The sequence below is a fragment of the Martes martes genome, assembly GCF_963455335.1.
Source record: "Martes martes genome assembly, chromosome: 2".
In the NCBI taxonomy this organism is placed as follows: domain Eukaryota; kingdom Metazoa; phylum Chordata; class Mammalia; order Carnivora; family Mustelidae; genus Martes; species Martes martes.
Window position 1 is genome coordinate 140,488,917 of NC_137889.1, and position 21,573 is coordinate 140,510,489.

Sequence of the window (21,573 nt, forward strand, 5' to 3'; positions counted from 1 at the left end):
GCCAGGGCCTGGGGGCTCTGAACCTGCTCTGTGCTCGGCTCAGACCCGAAGCCAGTGCAGCCGAGTGGGGAGCAGGGGCTTTGTGGGGAGAGAGAGCTGCCTGATGGGGCCCCTTGAGATGGAGGGGAGCATCACTTTTCTCAACGTGGGACGCCAGGTGTGTTCATTCCTATTGTATGAGGAGGGGCTGTGGTCTCCTGGGGAGGAGGGTTTAGGGAACCAGATAGCTGCAAGCACCTGAAGCCTGGGCTGGTCACCAGGCCTCCCTGTGGCCACAGCAAGTGGGAGGCCGCTCCAGGAGCAGAGCAAGGTAGAGGATGCCGTTGGGAGTCCATGCCCCATCCCCTTAGGCCATCTGGAGGGCAGGGGTGGCCCAGACTGTCCACTAACCCTGACCTCCTTGCTCTTATGCCATCTCACAGAGAGATTTCAGCAGAGACGGACCGTGAACCTCAGCAGCTGCAGAACTACTGGTCAGAAGTGCGCTACACAGTCCGCTGCATTTACCGCCAGGCGGGGACCCCGCTGGCCGATGACCAAGACCAGAGCCTCGTGCCCGACAAGGAGGGGGTGAAGGAGCTCGTGGATAGGTACACGTTGCCTCTGTGTCGTGTCCCTCCCTCACCTGCTGCCCAGGAAGCCTACCCTCTGCTCGGGCTGAGTTTTGCTTTCTGGACCCTGTAAGCTTGGCTGCACCCGCTTACTGCCGGTGCCCTGCCGGCTGGCAGACAGACTGCCGGACGCAAGCCGTCTGGCCAGAGATTCACATTCATTCTGATGAAATGCTCACTGCCTATATAATAAACAAATGAATCGACACGTTTCTGTCCTTTCTTAGTGTTGAGACTGACTGCAGCACTGCTTTCTGAGTCCTGACTGTGCGAGGATGGTGCTGAGCACAGTCTCAAGCCCTCTTGCATTTAATCAGCCCCAGGAGGACAGGCAGGTGCCCGCTGTGGTGAGAAGACATTTCCTGAGGCCAGGCAGCTTGAGAACACGCCGGTGTGGGAGCGGAGCGCCCGCTGTGGTCGGCCCGTCCAAGTGGGTGTCCCGCGGAGAGGCCTGTGACTCCGCGTGTGCTCTTCAGCGGACACCATGTGCCTGGTGACAGACAGACAGTTACTCTGCCTTATAGTCTGTAGCCTCTTTTTTCTCTTCTTTGAAATATTCCAGGTAAAAGGGATCAGTTTGAGCAAGGCGGTTCATGGATCGTTTCTTCTCTTGCTTTGTATTTCCCGCATTTTGAAGGGGGCTCTGCAGACTCTTATTCGCTGTGCAACACAGGTTATCCTGGAGCGAGGAGCAGTGCATGGCTGTGGGTTCTGTGAACTTGTGGAGGAACGCAGCCAGTGTGTTCAGGGCTCAACGCCTTGCACTACAGGAGATGGATCTGAGTGGTTGTGCCGCTTTTAGGAGATAGGTTTCCTAGTGAGTATGAGGGAAAAACATAGGGCCTGCCATTCAGGCACATGACGTCCTAGACTACCAGTGCTTAGGAAGCAGCTGAACTCAAAGGAGAGGCGGCCGGAGGAAGATTGGCAGGTGGTAGTACCGGCGGGAGAGGTTATGGCAAAGAGTGTAAAGCCGGTAATGGGAATCGCTGAGGTTTGGGAAACGGCATTGCCCTGATAGTGAAATACACTGTTAAGAATGTGGAAATGTCACATCCCCAGCTGGAAGTGTGTCTGTATCAGATCTGCTGTACTCGCCCTCGTGTCCCAAGAGCACGGCTGCTTTTGTGGTTTACATGGCGATACTCATCAGGAGAGGGGTGTTCGTGAATCCCGCTTCTGGGAGTCTGTACAGCTGGTGGTGATAATCCTTTCCTCCTCTCTGTGGCCCTTGATGTCCTACCTGGTCCTGCTCTGTGCTGCCCTCACACCGTTCTTCACTACATCCCAGCTGTGCTGGCTCCCGTCCTTCCTCTGCTGGCCACACTCACTCCTGCCACAGGGCCTTTACATTTACTCTTCTTTCTGTCTGCCGTGTTCTTCCTTTCTCAGGATTTTTTTTTCTCCTTTCCAGTGTTCACATTACTTTTCAGAGTCACCTTCTCAAAGAGGCTACCCTGTGTAAGACCCCAGGTGCCTCTCTGCCATCACTCTTTTTCCCCTTGCCGCCTTTTTCATTATTTCCTACCATTACCCAGAATCCCATCAACTGTATGCATGTGCCATCGGCGTCGTGAGGGCAGAGTTTATTTCCTTGGCTTCCTCAGTGCTGCACCCGTGCCACTGTAGAGTAACCTTCAGCATGCATACACCGGTGTTTGTTGGCTGTGCATGTGGATGAGCCGCCTCAGTGACTTTGGCATAGTCCTGCCTCCTGGTCATATGGCTTTTAAAAAAATCTACTTGTGGGAGGACCACATGGCCATTTTGTTGAATTTCTAAGGTACTGAAATGGACAAAGAAATAAAGTAAAATGGATGTTTAATTCACCTCACTAAGAGGCGTCCAGTCTGCTGTAAGTTTGGTTGTCCCTCTGTCATTTGAGCCTTCTGGGGCATTCCTTTAACAGATGACATATATTCTGTTCGTAGGACAGTTGTACTGGTAATTAAAATTAAAATTGTGGTTGCTACGCTAAACTAGTATGTCTTTCTGAAGTGTGCTGACCCCAGTGGGAATCCCATCAGTTTTATTATTTCTCTAGCTACATTTTATGCAAGGCTTCCCGTGCTCCATTGCTGGGTTTTACTTGCCTCTTGTCTTTATAACTTAGGTGGTGCACTAATTTAAAACTGGAATAGAGGACAACTTACATTCTTCTCTTTTTGACCAAATGTGGTGCCCAGAAGGTAAAAGGATCTGTTGTGTAAAATCCAGGACCTGTGGCTTGATACGTTTTACAACTTGTGTCTGATAAAGTGCTGGCCTCAATGGCTCCCTCCTGGTGGCGGCTCACAGACAGATACTGTTGTCAGCCCAGTGGTCCTGGGCTTCCGTCTGCAGACCCCTCAGAATTGTGCGGTTGGGAGAAGTGGCTGCTTTAGTAGGTTATCTCCAAATTAGGAAAGAAATTCATAAAAATGTTAACTGCTATTGTGGCTTGGTAGAAAGGCACTTAGTAATTTTTCCCTTCTCTTCAGTTTAGGGATTTTATTTTATACATTTTCATTGTTTGTTTGTGTGTGGGGGGGTATAGCTTAAAAAGAGACATTGTTTCTATAGTTTCCTCTGATTATAAAAATAACGCAAGCCCATTTGCGTTATATACTGAATTCCTGGAAAAAAGGACGGAGCTGTCCGCTCTAGAGTACCCCAAGCCAGGTGTCACCTCTTCTGGGTGGTTGCTTTTGCCCAGCATGTGGGCGTGGACAATGAGTTGTCTTAGGGCTCCTGAGAGGAGGCGAGGCTATGTGCGCTCTGCCACCTGCTGGTTGTGTGCGCTCCCTGCCTTCCACCCAGGCAGGCTGCGCTGTTCAGCTGAGTGATGAACTTGGTGATTAACTGGGTCGGTATGTGGGAGACACAGTGCTGGTACAGATTAAGTTTTGAGTAAATACTGGGATTTTTGGGCTCTTAGCTGATGACTTTGTGGCTCTCGACGCTGTCTGTGGCCATGGCCAGGTGGGCGCTGATCGCAGCTCAGCTCACTGATCGCAGTTCCGTGGAGGGCTGCGTGTGGGCGGGTCACGGGTGAGCAGTGACTCTCTCTTCTCCGTGCAGGCTCTGCGAGAGGGACCCCTACCAGCTGTACCAGCGGCTGGAACAACAAGCCAGAGAGTATGTGCTGGAGATGAAGGTCCGACTGCTCCGGCAGCTGTCCTCGGCATCCAAGGTGAAGGCGCCGTCCGCCCTGCAGGGCCCTCCACAGGCTCACCAGTTCATCTCTCTCCTCCTCGAGGAGTACGGCGCCCTCTGCCAGGCGGCACGCACGATCAGCACCTTCCTGGGCACGCTGGTAAGAGCGAAGGCTGCCTTCCTCTGGTTCTGTGGGGAAGAACTTGAGAAGACCACTGTGCTTGGGTGAGGTCGTGGGGAGGCTTGTGTGTTGCCCTTGTGTGCCACCACCGGCCCCTCCTTTGTGACACTCAGGCACCAAGGAGAGAACCCGATTCCTCTCCCCTCTCTCTTCTCTCTGGACTGTGCTGTGGGAGGAAGGTGTCGTGTGGATTGTTATCCGGGTAACATATGGAAATACAGTTTGGAGACCTTGAGGCCCCTAGGGAGCGAGAGATGGGGACGATGTGAGGTGAGGACCAGTGTGTGCGTTAGGAGGTTAGAAGAAAGACAAATGGTTTCCGTCTTAAGCTGTTATCTCTGTTGTCAGTGTGACCCGCAGGGCATGACTCCTGTGGAGAGCACTTGCTTCTGGTCCTATGGCTTTCAGTTGCGATTTCACAGTCCAGCCCTGGGTTAGGGATGGGTTCCCAGAGTCTGATAAGAACCCACCCTCATGCCCACCCCCGTCCCTGCCCAGTGGCCCTCTCGAAGGAGACAAGCAGGGGTGTCTTGCGGGTCTCTGACCACCTCACGAGGTAACCTAGCTCACATGGGTGGAAGGATGCGTGTGGTAGAATCTCAGCTCCTGGAAACCAGCCAGGCTGGGCATCAGAAGCTTCAGTCTGCCCTGTCAGCGGTGCAGCCGCCGGTGCAGGGAGGCTGTGTTGCCTGAGAAACCGCTCATTCAGGCCTTCCAGACTGTTAAAGAAATACCGATTTGCCGGTAGTCTGTGGACTTGTTTGCCATTACTTCAATTTAGTTATTAAATTATACTTTACTGGACTAGTTTTGGGCACTTTCTTCCTGGTAAAACTACATTTTGAAACAAATATAGCACCAGTAGTTCCTAAGATTTTAAATGCAATGGTCTTCATGATTCTAAAGTTGAAAGACCTTCTCGCCAGGAAAATTTACAGACACACAGTTTTGCAGGTAAATTCAGGGGGGTTGGGCTTCATGGGCCTCCTCGGGCATCCCTGCAGTAGACTGTGCCATGCCGCTGACTCTTGACAGCCTGGAGGAAAGCACGCGATGTGAGGAAAGGAGCCTGAGTCAGGAGGGATGGCTGTCTCTGCGTCATGAGAATCTGCAATGGCATGCTGGTGCCTGGAGCAGGGCCCAGCAGGCCTCCGGTGCCTCACTCCCTAATGTCACATCGCACGCAGCTCTCCCTCTTCCACCTCGACTTACTGAAAGTACCTGCTCTTCAGAAGTTCACATCCAGTGCCACCTCCTCTGGGACCGCACCCTCGGACCTTCCTGAGTCCGCCGGGAGAGGAGTCCGCCAAGGTGAAGAGCGTCTCCCAGCTGCCCGAACCTTGTGCTGAGCAGTGCAAAGCGCAGCTCTGCCCCAGGTGGCGCTTCCGCCCAGACCCCCCTCAGGCAGTCAGCGTGGAGCGCGGTTTTTGAAACAAACAGAAATTGATTTCAGCCCTGCTTGTTGGGAGCAAATTCTTAACAATTTACATAGGAATACTTTCTTGTGGTTTGGAAAAAACTCGTAAATACTAAGGACAAAATATGGTTGTTTGCTCAGTGATTAATGTCAGTTTCTTTATACATAGAGGTACTCACTTTGGTTTCCAGTGGTACAGCACACGTGATACCCTGAAATCCTTCTTCTTTCATGGGAAATAACGGAATTACTGGATCACATAAACTGAAACTAGATAAAAGCTTTTACAGCACATTGCTGAGGTGGCAGGAAAGGCAAGAAGACTTAGCGGTGAAAAACAAACTGAAAGCTGGAATCCTGAGAAATTCGTGTGCCCCAAAGCCAGCATTCACTCCAGGAACTTCTAAACCTGGGGGATGGGAGGTACAGCCTCAGTCCCACCCTGGGTGGCATCAACACACAGTGCTGGGCCCACAGATGGCCACCTCCTTGCGTGAGAGTGAAGGAGAGGCCCTTGCCCTGGAGGGATGGCAAGGGCATGTGCCTGTTGTGATCTTGGGGTGGGCGGAGGTGAAGTACAGCCTCCCAGAAATTTTGTCATTATAAGCCAGCTGCCACCTACGTTTGTGGTTTCAACAAGAGCTGTTGGTGGGGTGTGAAAACTCCCCATGCGGGGCTCAATCCCAGGACCCTGTGATCATGCCTTGAGCCAAAGGCAGATGTTTCATCGACTGAGCCACCCAGGTACCCCAAAAAAGAATGATTTTCCAAAACATATTTAGTAAAAAGAGGGGCTTCCTTTACATTTTTGCAGATCTCCTTAGTTTTTGGCTCAGTAGAGGACATGTTGATTCTCGTAGCTGCTTCTGCATTCACGCTGTTGTCATAGGTTGCTTTGGCTGAAGTTATTGAAGAAAATTCTGCCTCACGCAGATCCGTATTTGGCAAAGGGAGGAATATCTTAATAGCCTTTCCAGCCATTCGTCAGGAGTACACTTGAGCTCGAGGGCTTCTTTTTCTTTTTTTTTTTTTTTTTAAGATTTTGTGTATTTATTTGACAGAGAGATCACAAGTAGGCAGAGAGCAGGCAGAGAGAGAGGGGAAAGCAGGCTCCCTGCTGAGCAGAGAGCCCGATGTGGGGCTCAATCCCAGGACCCTGAGACCATGACCTGAACTGAAGGCAGAGGCTTTACCCACTGTGCCACCCAGTTGCCCTGCCGGAGGGCTTCTTAATGGTTAGGTGTGGTGTAGGGTCTCCAAGCATGTCTCTTACATCAGAACCAGTGCTGGAGCCGACGCTCAGAATGGGTCTGTCCACACGTGGTTTTCCAACATCATACTTTGGTCATTGGAAATACATGGGCTCACCTAGTAATTTAGTGCAGATCTTCCTGATGGTGTTCAGTGTAAAAAATGACCTTTGTAGCTATCACCACTGATCCTCATCAGAACAGAGAAGCTTCAAGGCCACAGTGACAGATTCAAGTTTTCCAAAATGCAGATTATTGCTTGAAAGCTCAGATTTTATGATTGGCCACAAATTGGGTCCGTTGTTTTTCTTAAAGCAGCACGTTGGCTTGCTGCACAAACCCTGCCAGCTAATTCTCTGCCTTCTCAACCGGCTTCTCTGGAAATAACGTCCCCTGTTTTTCTGATTCTGCAGAACCCAGGGAGGACATTTAGACATAGGAGGGTATTTTTAAAAACATTATTTTCGTGGGAAATGCACTTGTGGGTATATTCTACACTGCCCTGGGGATCAAACAAGATGATAGCGTCATGTTTTAAAATTTTATTTTAAATATTAAAATAGAAGGAGCCTGCACATAGGTTGTGCTTCCCACTGTCTGGGAAATGCTGTGCCAGGGTTGTAGTAATCATGAAATCTGAATTTCCATCCTTAAGGACAGCTTGGTAGTTCTCAAGGTCTGTTACACAGCTTGATTCTGAACACCTCCTCGTTCTCCTCCCAGACCCCCAAAAACCTTTTTGCAGTTGAGTGTAAGAAGGAAAACTAGTTTGGGTGGAAAAGCCTGAGCTTGAGTCACTGGCGAGCTTGTTCTCCTTGCGTCTTGGCCGCACTCGTGCACAGGCGCCACCCCCCCACCCCCCCACCCCCCCGCCCCCCCGCCCCCAGCAGCCCGCAGACTCCCTCCCCATGGCCCCAGGCCCATCGCTCAACCTCTGTAGGCTGTCTCTGGCCTGTGAATGGGGCCTGGCTGCACCCAGTCCAGGATTGTTGAGGGCGCTACTGAGATGACCCTCGTGAGCACTAAGAACCATGCCTGGCCTGCAGGAAGCACTATTGCTAGCACACGTTGTTTTCCCAAGTTGACTCTAGGCTGGGAAATGAGTTTGGGTCGTGCTGTTTCTCTTGCTTGCCTCATTTGGAAGTATGATTGCAGATTTCATGAAAAATGCCGTTCATCTTCCTAAGTCAGCCTTCACCCAGGTACCTGTAGTAACATGACCCCCAAAAGCCAGAGCTGTGTCCCACCCCCGCAAGTAGGCAGGCAGGCAAGTACCACACATGCAGCCGTGGAGGTTTATGGGGGAAGCCCAGCAAGCACTCAACTCCCCTTAGCGCTCTCCCCAGAACCTCCCTCAGCTGGCCAGGGGCCTGGTCTGGCGTCTGCCTTAGCTCCTGCATGTTCGTTGTAGAGACAAATCATAAATCGGATCACTGCCTACTCCTCTGTCCCCTGGTGACTCCTAGAGAGCAGGGCCTGCTGGCTTCATCTTTGTGTCCCTGTACCTGGCCCAGTGCCTGCACAGGGTGATCTCTACTGAAGTCTGTGACATGTAGTGTGGTCGACATGTCATCTGTGGCCACGTCCTTGGTACCTTCTTTGGCAAGGTTCTCATTCCAGAGATCGGGTGGAGTTTATCAGCTCCCCGGCCAGCTGTCCCGTACAGAGTAGTGGCACTGCAGGGTGTGGAAGTGCACACCTGGGGCGGTGGGAGCAAGGTCTGGAAACGCAGGCAGAACGGAGGGTTTGAGGGTCTGTGCAGGTGTCTGGGTTTCTTGCAGGGCCCAGTCTGTCTGCAGGCCATGAGCGGGGGATGGCAGGTGGCAGCGCTGGCATCCGTTTGTGCCGGAGTGGTGCTGCCAGTGTGCCTTGAGCTCTGTCTCCCTGGCTGTGCTCAGGAACGGGAAATGCTCACTTTGACTCGTTCTCTCAGCCCCCATACCAGCCAGTTACTGGGCAAACAGTGGGGTCTTCGTGTGTAGACTGTTTATTAATACCTGCAGGTGTGATCATGTGAATTCACTGGGGCTAAGTTGTAGAAGGTGTCACCATGAGTAACCCATTTCATGGAGTATTGCTACATCATGTTAAGCAGTTCCTCCAGTTGTCAGTGGGTTAGGGAAGGAACATGTATGAAGGATGCGTGATGACTGAAACACACGGAGCCGTACAGCATCGCGGAGCTTACAGGTGGACACGTGGAGTCCCACAAGCAAATGCTTGTAGCGAGATCTGTGCTCAGGAAAGGCACCCTCTCTGTCCTGGTCACCTTGTGTTGAGGGCAGATGGATGTTTCTTTTGGTATCACTCTCTGTGATGGCCAGGACGCTCCCAAATGTTTAAAAGCTATTTAAAGTAACTGCTGAGTTTGTCTTTGTGTATTAGGGAGAGGAAACACCTGACCTTCCACAGCATAGCACTAGTGGAGAAGTTATTTGCATCCACCAGAATGGCAGATTTCTCAAGATAGGCAAGAAAATGATTGCCCTTTGACATCAGAGGATTTGTGTGCATTTAAATTGTTTGAAGAGTAGGGCTTTCAGTGCATTTTGGAAGCACAGTGTAAGGAATGACCGTCAAATACGTGCATTTGTTTCTCTCTCTCTGTCGCGTATTTGTCTGTGTGCATCTTACCCCCTTTCTCTGTGTGAGGGACTTAGAAGGGAGGAGACATGGGGTCATGTGTGCATGTGGCCAGAGGTGTGCCTCAGGGTGTGTTCTCCATGTGCTGCGAAATGTTCTGGGGCTGCAAAGAGGGCTGGAGGGGGTGGATCCTTCTGGGGAATTTTAGTCTTCGTCAATTCAGTATATCTTCCATTTATTTATTTATCTTTTTAACTAGGAAAATGAACACTTGAAAAAGTTCCAGGTGACATGGGAACTGCATAATAAGCATCTGTTTGAAAATCTGGTCTTTTCGGAGCCACTTCTTCAGAGCAACTTGCCAGCACTGGTGTCGCAGATCAGGTATCTGGTCTTTGTCTGCATACGTCTCTGTGGTGTGACAGCACGGTCCTTCTCCCTGTGTTGTAGTGGGTGTGTGTTGGAACACCATCGCGGTGTGGATGTTCTTGCTCAGGGAACGGTACCACTTGGGTGGAAACTCAAAATCCCAGGAGTACTAAATTAAACTTTTAAAATAACAGACTCAGTAGTAATGCCACTGAGATTTAACATCTCAAATTCCTTGTGAATAAGGAGAAACCATGGTAAACATAGAGTTTTACTTTGAAGAGACTCAGGCTTGGCCGGACGGCTGTGGCACTTGGGTGTGCAGGGGAGACGGGGAGGGGGTGTCAGAGGAGGGGGACGGCTCTAGAAGGGGCCTGACGGTGCCACAGGGCTCCTGGGCACGGAGGCCAGGGATGTATGTGTGTCTCCAGCATTCCCTCTGTGCCTTTGTTCGCGGCATGGCCGCGTCTTGGTGGCGCGGGGTATCCCAGGGCTTCCACACGTGCACCAGGACGAGTGGTCCCAAGCACAGTACTCGGCGTCTGCCCTGCTGGCGGCTGGAGGCCACATGGTGGGAGGGCGTTGGCCCCGTGTGACTCCACTGGGATGAGGCTCCTTGGATCTGTGGTCGTTGCTGAGTCAGGCACCCGCTTCCACAGTTCTGCCACGTGGTCCTTCTGTTCCCGTGGACTTATCACGTAGAGTCAGGGTCCTGTGCCAGAGACGCTTCCTAACAGCACACACCGTGCTCATCTTTGTTTAAGTGTCCGTGCTGATGTTTGTTTGGACCAGATTCACAAAGAAGAGAAATTGTTTCTAAGTAAATAAATTATTATTATAGTTTACTTCCAGACTAGTCACTTTGTTTTCTTTTGAAACCCCTGTATCAACCTAGTCTTCCTGAATCTTATCTGAGGGGTCATGACTCTTCCTACTTCACACCCTCCCCCCTGGAGAAGCAGTAGCCCTGAAAGTGGTTGGATACAGGTGATGGGGGCAGAGAGACCAGAACACAGTGTTGTGTGGCTCTGGCCAGTGCTGTGTCTGGCCCCCGAGCCTCCTGGCACCCCTTCGCCACAGCCCGTTCCCTGCCTACCCTTTCCCTGTATGTCTAGTCTGAAAGCATCTGGCATGTTCCGTGGTGGGGCATGGAGACTTGAGTGTCCCAGCTTTCACCTCCACCAAAGAAAGGGTCAGGAAAGTATTCCAGGTCATGAGTTTGAAATGCAGAACATGGTTTTGTCCCCAGTTAAATCCACCAAAGGCACTTTTTATGGGGGGAGGGCAACCAACCAAAAACGTGCATCTTGGGAAGGTGGGGGTTCTTACAGCAAGATTCTAGGGCCTTGTATTTTCTTTTTCTGGTGAGCCAGTTAGTTTGATGGGCCTGTCATCAACTTGGGGTGAGTGACAGGTAACTGAAATGTATCCTGAAACTCCATTCTTGGCTGTGCCTTAGTTCTAGATTGATTTCTTTGTTTCATTCTCTCTCCATCCCTTTCTAGATTATTTGAGATTGAGCACAAGGGGGAGAGGCAGAGGGAGAGAGTCCTCAGCTCTCTGCACTGAGTGTGGAGCCTGACACAGGGCTTGATCCTACACCCCTGAGATCCTGACCCAAGCTGAAATCAGGAGTCCAACACTCAACCAACTGAGCTGCCCAGGTGCCTCTAGTTCTGGGTTTCTTAATCACTCAGTGCAAATGATGGTCAGACTCCAAAAGATTGGCAGCGTTTTAATCTTGAATGTTAATTCTGGGGTCAGGCTGAAGGAGAGCTCTCGGGGACAGGTGAGGGAGCGAGGGACATAGAGACAGGGACAGAGCTGGGGAGGAGGCAAGCAGAGCATTCCCAGCAGCAGCTGGTGATGCCAGAAGGGACAGTTCATTTGGGTTCCCTGGCAGATTCCCTTGTCAGACCCAGCAGTAATTCAGGTCTGAGCTTCTAGTGTGCAGATCCCACAGAACAACTTGTAGAAGGTTTGGGAGAAGTTATATACCAGTACCAGCCCCTAAAGTAAGGATTGCATCTGTGGCACATAGACTCTCTAGTTGGGAGTATTTTCATATTGACCCCTGGTCTCTGGCCCTGTGCTTGTTTGACTTTATTAAGGTAAAATATAGATAGAAAAGATGATACTGAGCAGATGTGCAGCTGCGAGCTTGACCATGGCCCCAGGAAGTCAGTTCCTCCTGCGTGCGGCCTCCAAGCACAGACTCCTCTGCCAGAGTGGCCACGGGACCTCCCACCACGGTACTGCCTGCCACGGCAGTCCCACTCCTTCCTTGTTTATTCTCCTGTTACTCAAGTGTGCCTTTCCACAGGCTTGCCTGCTTTTTCTTTTGATGTGTCTTTTGTGTTTTGTTTTTTTTTAATACAAATAATCTACATAAGGTGGACCTCATGTAAAGAAACTGACTTAGGGGGCGCCTGGGTGGCTCAGTGGGTTAAAGCCTCTGCCTTTGGCTCGGGTCATGATCTCAGGGTCCTGGGATCGAGCCCCGAGTCGGGCTCTCTGCTCAGCGGGAGCCTGCTTTCCCTCCCTCTCTGCCTGCCTCTCTGCCTACTTATGATCTCTGTCTGTCAAATAAATAAATAAATCTTTAAAAAAAAAAAAAAGAAACTGACTTAGTTTAGGGAAGTTATTTCTCCTTTTTTTAAACACCTTTGCTGAGATACAATTTACGTACCATTACAGTTAACTCATTTAAAGTCTGCAAATCGATGGTTGTTGGTATATTACATTACTAATTTTTGAAAATTGTGATAAAATATATATAACATGAAACTTGCCATTTTAACCACATTTAACTGTACAATTCAGTGGGATTAATTACATTCACAGTGTTGACCAGCTATCACCAGTGTCTGTTTCCAGACCTTTCCTCATCACCCCAGAGACTGTCACTGTGAAGCAATGACTCCCACCCTTTCTTTTTCCCACGTGTCTTGTAATTCTTTAACCTGCAGGCCCCCACCCCACCCCTTTTTCCCTTACAATTTATCCCTCGGGGAACTTGAACTGTCAGCCCTGCAGTGAGGCCCAGGGTCCAGGCTCCTCGGCGTGTGTGCTCAGGGAGCACCACACAGGCTTTCTGTCTGTGCTGCCTGAGAACTGGTGGTGGGGTCCAGAAACTTCGTCAGACTAGTGTCTGTGCCCATGGTAAGACCAGGAGCCTCACTGTCTGCTTGTTTGTTGTTGTGGGTATTATTAGTGATTGCCCAGTTGGTTTTTATTTTAAATATATGATATTGTTAGGGAGATGTTGCATTAGGCTTGTGCATAAACTTGCAAAACTGACTTTTTCTCATTCTCCTTGTGTTGTACGTGCACACTATTTGTGGTAGACGTTACCGTGAGGATCTGTCCATGGCGCTAGCGTGTGTTTACAGAGTGAATATTTAGACAGTAACCTGTTTGCTGAACCACTCGTGTCGTGCGACCGTGAGGACATTCCTTGTTTTCTCTCTGGATTCCAGCCCAGCTCGGCTTGAATGTAAGCCCTGTGCCTACACATTGTGCTCTGATCACCCCATCAAAGATGTCCCAGGACCCCTAGCTGCTTTGCTCTCCATTGGCTCAAAATGGAACCTGTATCACGGTAGAGGAGAGCAGTTCTCACTTCCAGTAGGAGGGAAGAGGAGTGTGTGCCGGGCAGATGCCAGTCCCCTTAACATCCCCGTTTTCCAAGTGGTACGCGAGGGGCAGGGTGGCATTCTGTAGAAGGCGGGCTTTGCGTGAAGCAGGAAAATCCGTCTGTAATGAGCAAGGTTGTGGAAGCAGGAATGGGGAGAAAGCAGCTACTTCGTGGGTTGCTGCCCAGCAGACAGCAGGCTGTGTTCTCAGGCCCAAGGGCCGCCCAGTGGCTATGCAGAGCCCGGAGCAGCCTCCGAATCGCTAGATGCCACGTCTTGGGGAGTTTTGTGTCCGTGGGGGCAGACACAACCTTAGAAGGACAGCCTTGGTGTTTGAGGGAGCCTCAGTCACTGTGGGTCACTGTCAATTTCTTTCCTGTCTCTGGCCTCCCCTAAACACCTGTTTGGTTAGGCCTTGCTGCTGCTGCCTGCTCCCTCCTTGGTGTGAACTTCACAGATGGACACTGTGTGTGCAGATAACTTCAGCGGCAGTGAGTTCATTTGCAGGTTCTCCCTTTTATAAAATAGTCACAAGTGGGATCCACCCACAGGCAGAGATGGGAAAGAAGAAGGAGCTGTTTGTGTCCATTGAAAGGGTCTTAAATTTTTAAAATTACTGTATCGTTTATATTTATTATAAAATTATTAGATTGTGATGCAATGAAACTCTGAAAATACAGAAAATCGTGAAGATAAATAGATGCTATATACAATTCAATGCTACTTCTAGATTTTTTTTTATGTCCACCCCCACACACATCTTTAAACGTGATGCCATAATCATATCTTTATTTAACATGGACATAGTTTATTTCAAAGCACACGTGCAAGTAAAGTGTATATGAATGAAGAGATGTAATAAGCTTTATAAGAGGCACCGGTTCTCTGGAGTTCCTTTGTCTAGATGTGCCAGAAAGTATCTTATTGGTCCCCTCTGCGTAGCTCCCAATGTTTTCCTGTCAACTCTGATGATCTTTGTGCACGTAGCCTTGTTGCCCTTGAGCGACTATAAATGTTGTCTCGATTTTGAAACTTCTTATCAGGATGCCTTTATTACAGTTGTTTTTTGGTGTTTAGATATTCAGAAAATGAGCAGTTTCTGATGCCATGTAATCTCACCCCCTTGTCCCTGCCACCCTGCTTGGCTTCCCTGCTCTTTCCAGGCCACCTCCTGCCCCATATTCTCTTTCCTGGAAGTCTAGGTGTTTTCCTCATTGTTTACTGTTTGTATGTCTTGTTTTCGGTTCATTTTCTCATTTGCTGTCTTACCAACTTTTTAAAGTAATATAGAATAAATAAAACTGTAAAACTTGTTTCTTTGATTGGATCAAATCTTCTGTTTTACTTAATTGGAAAACCAAGTCCGAGTCTTGTATTTCCCATTAAATGTAGTGTTTTCTCTGGGTCAGTGTATTTCAGTGGGGAAAAATAGGTTGCAACTCCACATTTAGTAAACTGAACTGCTAGGACCTATTTATTTATTTATTTATTTCTGTGGAGAGGGAGTTGGGGGAGGGGTAGAGGGAGAGAGAGCATCTCTAGCAGACTCCCAGCTGAGCGTAGAGCCCAGTGTGGGGTGTGATCTCATGACCCCAAGATCATGACCTGAGTTGAAACCAAGAGTCAGACACTTAACTGGCTGAGCCACCCAGGCGCCCCAAGGCCTTAGTCTCGTAGAACAGTCTTCTTCACGACTGACTTTTTTCCTTTGGACCTCTTCTTGGAGCTTCTTTATGCCGGATTCTGGCCTGGGGCGCCTTGCGTATGTATTTGCTAATCTCTCACAACAGCTTTGTGTGGTGTGTGGTGGTGTCCCACTTGTCACATTGGGAGAGGAAGTGACAGAGAGAAGCAGAGCTCTGATCTCTGACCCAGAGCCTTTGGGCTCCTTTCTTTTGCTGAAATGCCTCTCTCCCTAGGCTGGGAACCACGACACATGACACGTGCAACGAGGACACATACAGCACCTTACTGCAGCGGTACCAGCGCTCTGAGGAGGAGTTGCGCAGGGTGGCCGAGGAGTGGCTGGAATGCCAGCAGAGGATTGATGCTTATGTCGACGAGCAGGTGAGTGTGTGCCGCCAGGACCTGCCATGGGTAAAGCATGTGTGCCAGGGTGACGGGAGGTACAGGTGGAAGGAGTCTAGCCGCTGACTTTCCAGAGGGAACCATGGTGGCCTTCACCCCACTACGCCCGGGGGTGGCGGCAGCTGTTTGTTGGGTCAGCACTGACTGGCCACACCCAGTGTCACCTGCATAGGCTGCCACATGGCTCAGCTGCCACCTACAAGAGCCTCTGGGGCCTTGGGGAACTGCGGAGCCATGTAATTTCCAGAGCCGTTCACATAACGCTCTGCTACTCAGAGCCCCTTCTCTGACTATGCAGACAGAGCATAGTTGGTTGTGCTTGGCAGGTGGCTGGCAGAGATGAAGGGAGACCCACGAAGGCAGGGTGCTCTTCTTGAAGGTGGGCCCTGAAGGGCAGGTGCCGCTTGTCAGCTGGAGCCTCTTGGGGATACAGCAGGACTTCCAGAGGGCCTAGAAGCCTGCCTGCCTGCTTTCTGAAACCGTGGGAGGGTGGGGTGGAGGCAGAGGCATTCAGAACCTGTGCAAGGTAATAGGATCTAGGGAGTAATAAGGGATTACTGACAGAGCTTTGTACTATACTTTTTTTCTTTTAAGGTTTCTTTGTTTATTTTAGAAGAGAGCACGGGGATGGGCACAGAGGGAGAGAGAATCTCAAGCAGACTCTGCATTGAGCACGGAGCGTCATGTGGGGCTCAATCCGAGGACTCTGAGATCATGACTTGAGCCGATGCCAAGAGGTGGACATTTAACTGATGGCATCACACAGGCGCCCTCTGTGTTACAGTTTTGGGACTCTGGGGTAGGACCAGGGCTGTCTGCATCCTGCCTGCTGCAGACCCCATGGGCTCTTTCTCATTTCACTTTGTAGGTAGGATGGATACAAATGCAGTTATAGTTTCAGAAATCTGTTCTTCATTTCTCCAGCTTTGAACTGGGACTAAACCCATAAATGCCCCATGACAACTCTTAGAAGAAAGGAAAGACTGAGACTTTGCCAAGATTGAGAAAATCTTTGGGAATAGTAATTTCTTGGTGTATTTGTACCTGAAGTTTAATGTCTATTTAGGAATATAATACACAGTGTTATCACTGCTATTCTGATGAAAATGGGGTATGTATAAAAGTAACAGTATACTTGTTTTCTCTAGAAAAGAAAATACAGTCTTATTTTTATTTTTTATTTATTTATTTCTTTTTAAAGATTTTATTTATCCGACAGAGAGAGAGAGATCACAAGTAGGCAGAGAGGCAGGCAGACGAGAGGGGGAAGCAGGCTTCCCGCCGAGCAGAGAGCACGATGCGGGGCTTGATCCCAGGACCCTGAGATCATGACCTGAGCTGAAGGCAGAGGCTTAAGCCACTGAGCCACCCAGGTGCCCCCAGTCTTATTTTTTAAAGTAAGGCTGAATTTAAATTTATTTCGTTAAAAGTACATGTATGTACAGCTCTAAATGCTTACAATAAATAGCAGGAAAGGTCTTAGATCAGTAACCTAACTTGGCAACTTAAGGATCTAGGGAAAAAAGACAAACTAAACCCAAAGCTAGCAGAAGGAAAGAAGTGATAAAGATTAGAGCAGATCAACAAACTGGGGAATAGAGGAAAATCAGTGAAACCAAAAGTTGGTTCTTTAAGATCATGAAAGCTGACAAACCTTTTGCTATGTGGGCTAAGAAAAAAGGAGAGAGACTGATTACTAAAGTCAGAAATGAAGTGGGAACGTTATCACTGATTCTACAGAAATAAAAGGGATTGTCAGAGAGTGGTGTGAACCGTTGTACAGCAACAAATAGGATAGCTTAGATAAATGGACAAATTCCTGGAAACACAGAACCTACCAAGATTGCATCACGGAGACGCAGAAAGTCTGACTAGACCTACGACTGGTAAGGAGACTGAACCAGTAATCAGAAATCCCCAACAGGGGCACCTGGGTGGCTCGGTTGATTAAGCATCTGACTTTAGCTCAGGTCCTGGGATTGAGCCCCATATCAGGCTCTCTGCTCAGCAAGTAGCATGCTTCTCCCTCTTCTCTGCCTCCCGCTCCCCTTTCTTGTGTTCTCTTTCCCCTCTCTCTCAAATAAAATCTTAACACAAAACAAAACAAAAACTTGCAACAGAGCAAAGCCCAGGACCAGACGGCTTCACAGGTGAATTCTACCAATCCTTTAAAGAAGAATTAACACCAGTCCTTCCCCAACTTTTCCCAAAAATTGAAGGGGAGAGAAGCTTCCCAACTCATTCTGTGAGGCCAGCCTTACCCTGATAACAGAGACAATGTAAGAAAAGAAAATTATAGACCACCATCTATGATAAAGACTGATGAAAAAATCCGCAACAGAATACTAGTGAACAGAATTCAGCAACGTATTAAAAGGACTATGTACACCATGACCAACTGGAATTTATTCCTGGCATGCAGGTTTGGGTCCATACATGAAAACAATGTAATATGCCACATCAACACAATGGCAGGAGTAAAAAACACAGGTTCATCTTAATTGATCCCTCAAAATCATTTGACAGTATTTAGCTTTCATGATAAAAACACTCAACAAACTAGAAACAGATGGGACCTGCCTCCACATGAGAAGAGCCATCGATGAAAACCCAGAGGAAGCATCATACCCAGCAGTGAAAGACTGGAAGCATTTTCTCTATGATGAGGAACAAGGCAAGGTTGCTGCTTTCACCACTTCCATTCCTCATGGTGCTGGAAGTTGTGGTCAGAGCAATTAGGCAAGAAAAATCAAAGACCTCCAAATTGGAACAGAAGAAGTGAAATTATTTCTGCAGGTGATATGACCTTGTGTGTAGAAAATCCTAAAGACTGTAAAAGAAAAGAAATAAGTGAATGCTGTTAGAATAAATGAATTCAGTGCATCAGGAACAAAGTAAATGCACAAAAAATGGTATCTCTGTATGTTAACAAAAAATCCGCAAAGGAAGTTACAAAAACAATCCCATTTACGACAATATCAAAAGTAAAATACTTACAAGGTAATTTACTCAAGGAGGTAGAAGACTTGCACAATGAAAACTATTAAATGTCTCTGAAAGAAATTGAAGAAGAGGGACGCCTGGGTGGCTTAGTCAGTGAAGCGTCTGCCTTTGGCTCAGGTCATGATCCCAGCCCCGCATCAGGCTTCCTGCTCAGCGGGGTCTGCTTCTCCCTCTGCCCCTCCCTGCACTCATGCTTGAGTTCACTGTTCGTCTCCTCTCTCTCTCTCTCTCTGAAATAAATAAATCTTTTTAAAATTTTCAAAAAAGAAAGACATAAAAGGAACCACATCCCATGTTCATTGGAAGACTTAATGATATTAAAATGTCTGTGTTAGCTAAAGTGGTCTACAGACTCAGCAATACCTGTCAAAATCCTACTAGAGTCATTTTTTTTTTAAAGATTTTATTTATTTATTTGACAGATCACAAGTAGGCACAGAGGCAGACAGAGAGAGAGAGGGAAGCAGACTCCCTGCCGAGCAGAGAGCCCGACGCGGAACTCGATCCCAGGACCCCGAGATCATGACCTAAGCCGAAGGCAGCAGCTTAACCCACTGAGCCACCCAGGCGCCCCACTAGAGTCATTTTTGTAGAAATAGAAAAAAACCCATCTTAAAATTCATATGCAGTCTCAGAGGACCCAGAATAGTCAGAACAATCTCGGAAAAGAACAATAAATCTGGAGGACTCCCACTTTCTGATTTTGAAACTGACTACATAGCTACAGTAATCAAAACAGTGTGGTGTTGATGTAAGATAGACCCTCACCTGTGTGGTCATGTGATATTCAGTAAGGATCCCAAGACCACTCAAATGGAAAAGGCCAGTCTTTGCAACAGACAGTGCTGGGAAACGGCATATCCCATGCCAAAGATGAACATTGGAGCCTTACCTCACACTACATGCAGAAATTAACTCAGGATGGAAAATGACCTAAATGGAAGACCTAAAAATATGAAAGAACCTTAAAGGCATTATTTTAAGTGAACTAAACTAGACACAAAAGGACATCTGTTGTAGAACTCCACTTATATGAGGTACCTACAGCAGTCAGACTCCTAGGGACAGAAAGTGTAACTCATGGGGAGCAGAGACTAGGGGAGGGGAGAGTGGGTTTTTTCGTGGGGACAGAGTTTCAGTTGGGAAAGATGAGAAAGTTCTGGGGAGGGATGGTGGGGATGTTTGCACGATGATGTGAACGTATGTAATACCACTGAACTGTACACTTAAAAATGGTTAAGATGGTCGGGCATCTGTGTGGCTCAATTGGTTAAGCATCTGCCTTCAGCTCAGGTCATGATCACAGATTCCTGGGATCAAGTCCCATGTTAGGCTCCCTGCTCAGCAGAGAGTCTGCTTCTCCCTCTCCCTCTGCCTCTCTACCCCCAAGCTTGTTCTCTCTCTCTCTCTCAAATGAATAAATAAAATCTTTTTATTTTATTTTTTATTTTTTTTTAAGATTTTATTTATTTATTTGAAAGAGATCACAAGTAGCAGAGAGGCAGGCAGAGAGAGAGGGGGAAGCAGGCTCCCTGCTGAGCAGAAAGCCTGATGCGGGGCTCAGTCCCCGGACCCTGGGATCATGACCTGAGCCGAAGGCAGAGGCTTAACCCACTGAGCCACCTAGGCGCCCCTAAAATCTTTTTAAAAAATGGTTGAGATGATCAGTTTTATGTTATGTGTATTTTACTACAATAAGAAAAACAAACAAAAAAAGGTCTTATCGTTTCTTTCTCCCACAAAGAAAAAAACAAACCATCCTCCTTACTAAAACAAGCAGAACGTGTATTATTTTCACTCACCTATCCGAAGAAACCGTGATGCCATTAATACAAATTAAGGAAACTGAGCAATTTTAGCAGCATCCAGAGGGCACCAGTCATTCTGAAATCCTTGGAATGGACATCAGTGGCTTCTAATCAAGTAGTAGCTTAGAAATTATTAGTAATTCCAAGGTTTCAAAACATCTGTAAATGATTGAGTATTCATAAGTATGGACGTGGGACATGGATGACAGTTTTGAAATCACTTGTTTTTGCTTGCTTTTTAAAATGTGTCCTTGATAAATGAAATAAAATAAAAAATCTTTACAAAAAAAGGGGGCACCTGGGTGGCTCAGTGGGTTAAGCCTCTGCCTTCGGCTCAGGTCATGATCTCAGGGTCCTGGGATCGAGCCCCAAATCGGGCTCTCTGCTCGGCAGGGAGCCTGCTTCCCCCTCTCGTCTGCCTGCCTCTCTGCCTACTTGTGATTTCTCTCTCTCTGTCAAATAAATAAATAAAATTTTTAAAAAAATCTTTATAAAATGTGTCCTTGGAGGGGCGCCTGGGTGGCTCAGTCCGTTAAGCAGCTGCCTTCGGCTGAGGTCATGGTCCCAGGGTCCTGGGATCGAGTCCTGCATTGGGCTCCCTGCTCAGTGTCATGTCCACTTCTCCCTCTACCTGTAGCTCTTCCTGCTTCTGCGCTCTCTCACTGAGGCAAATAAATAAATAAAATCTTTTTTTTTTTTAAATAAATAAAATCTTAAAAAAATAATAATAATAGGGACACCTGGGTGGCTCAGTTGGTTAAGCAGCTGCCTTCGGCTCAGGTCATGATCCCAGCGTCCTGGGATCGAGTCCCACATCGGGCTTCTTGCTCGGCGGGGAGCCTGCTTCTCCCTCTGTCTCTGCCTACCACTCTGTCTGCCTGTGCTTGCTTGCTCTCTCTCTCTAACAAATAAATAAATTACAAAAAAAAATTTTTTTTTAAATAATAATAAATAAAATGTATCCTTGAGGTGCCTGGGTGGCTTAGTCACTTGTCTGCCTTCGTGGGTCATGGTCCTGAGGTCCTGGGATCCCTACCCATGATTGGGCTCCCTGCTCCCTGTGGAGTCAGCCTCTGCCCCTCCCCCAGCTCTTGCTCTCTCTTCCGCTCTTTCTCTCATAAATGTGTCCTTTATTTGTTGTTTGACACATATATAAGCCTGCAGGAACCCAAATGTTTGGAAGAATCAATCTTCCAATGTGAGGAGGGGGTCAAAGAGGAGGTTTCTGTTGATGTTGTTAACTATCAAACAGCTCTGGACTGAGTTCTGTACTAAAAGAAATGACTACCTTTCCTAATATCTAGCTCATTGAAAATCTTTTTTTATTTTAAGATTTTACTTTAAGTAGGCATCATGTCCTGCATGGAGCCCAGCACAGGGCTTGAACTCAAGAGCCCAAGAGCAAGAGCTGAGCTGAGATCAAGGGTTGTATGCTTAGCTGATGGAGCCCCCCCAGGCGCAGCACCCCCACCCCAGAATCATTTTTTATAAGA

The 21,573-nt window shown here is 48.2% G+C and overlaps 1 protein-coding gene across 3 annotated transcripts in view; it reads left to right on the forward strand.

Moving 5' to 3' along the window:
• FAM193A (family with sequence similarity 193 member A) overlaps window positions 1–21,573 on the forward strand; it is a 100,429-nt gene that overhangs the window by 27,058 nt on the left and 51,798 nt on the right. For all 3 annotated transcript variants that reach the window (XM_080797721.1, XM_080797722.1, XM_080797723.1), the window contains exons 3-6: window positions 423–590; window positions 3,672–3,906; window positions 9,437–9,561; window positions 15,101–15,248. In XM_080797721.1, coding sequence (XP_080653847.1) covers window positions 423–590; window positions 3,672–3,906; window positions 9,437–9,561; window positions 15,101–15,248 — 676 coding nt within the window. The remainder of the gene's footprint in view (window positions 1–422; window positions 591–3,671; window positions 3,907–9,436; window positions 9,562–15,100; window positions 15,249–21,573) is intronic.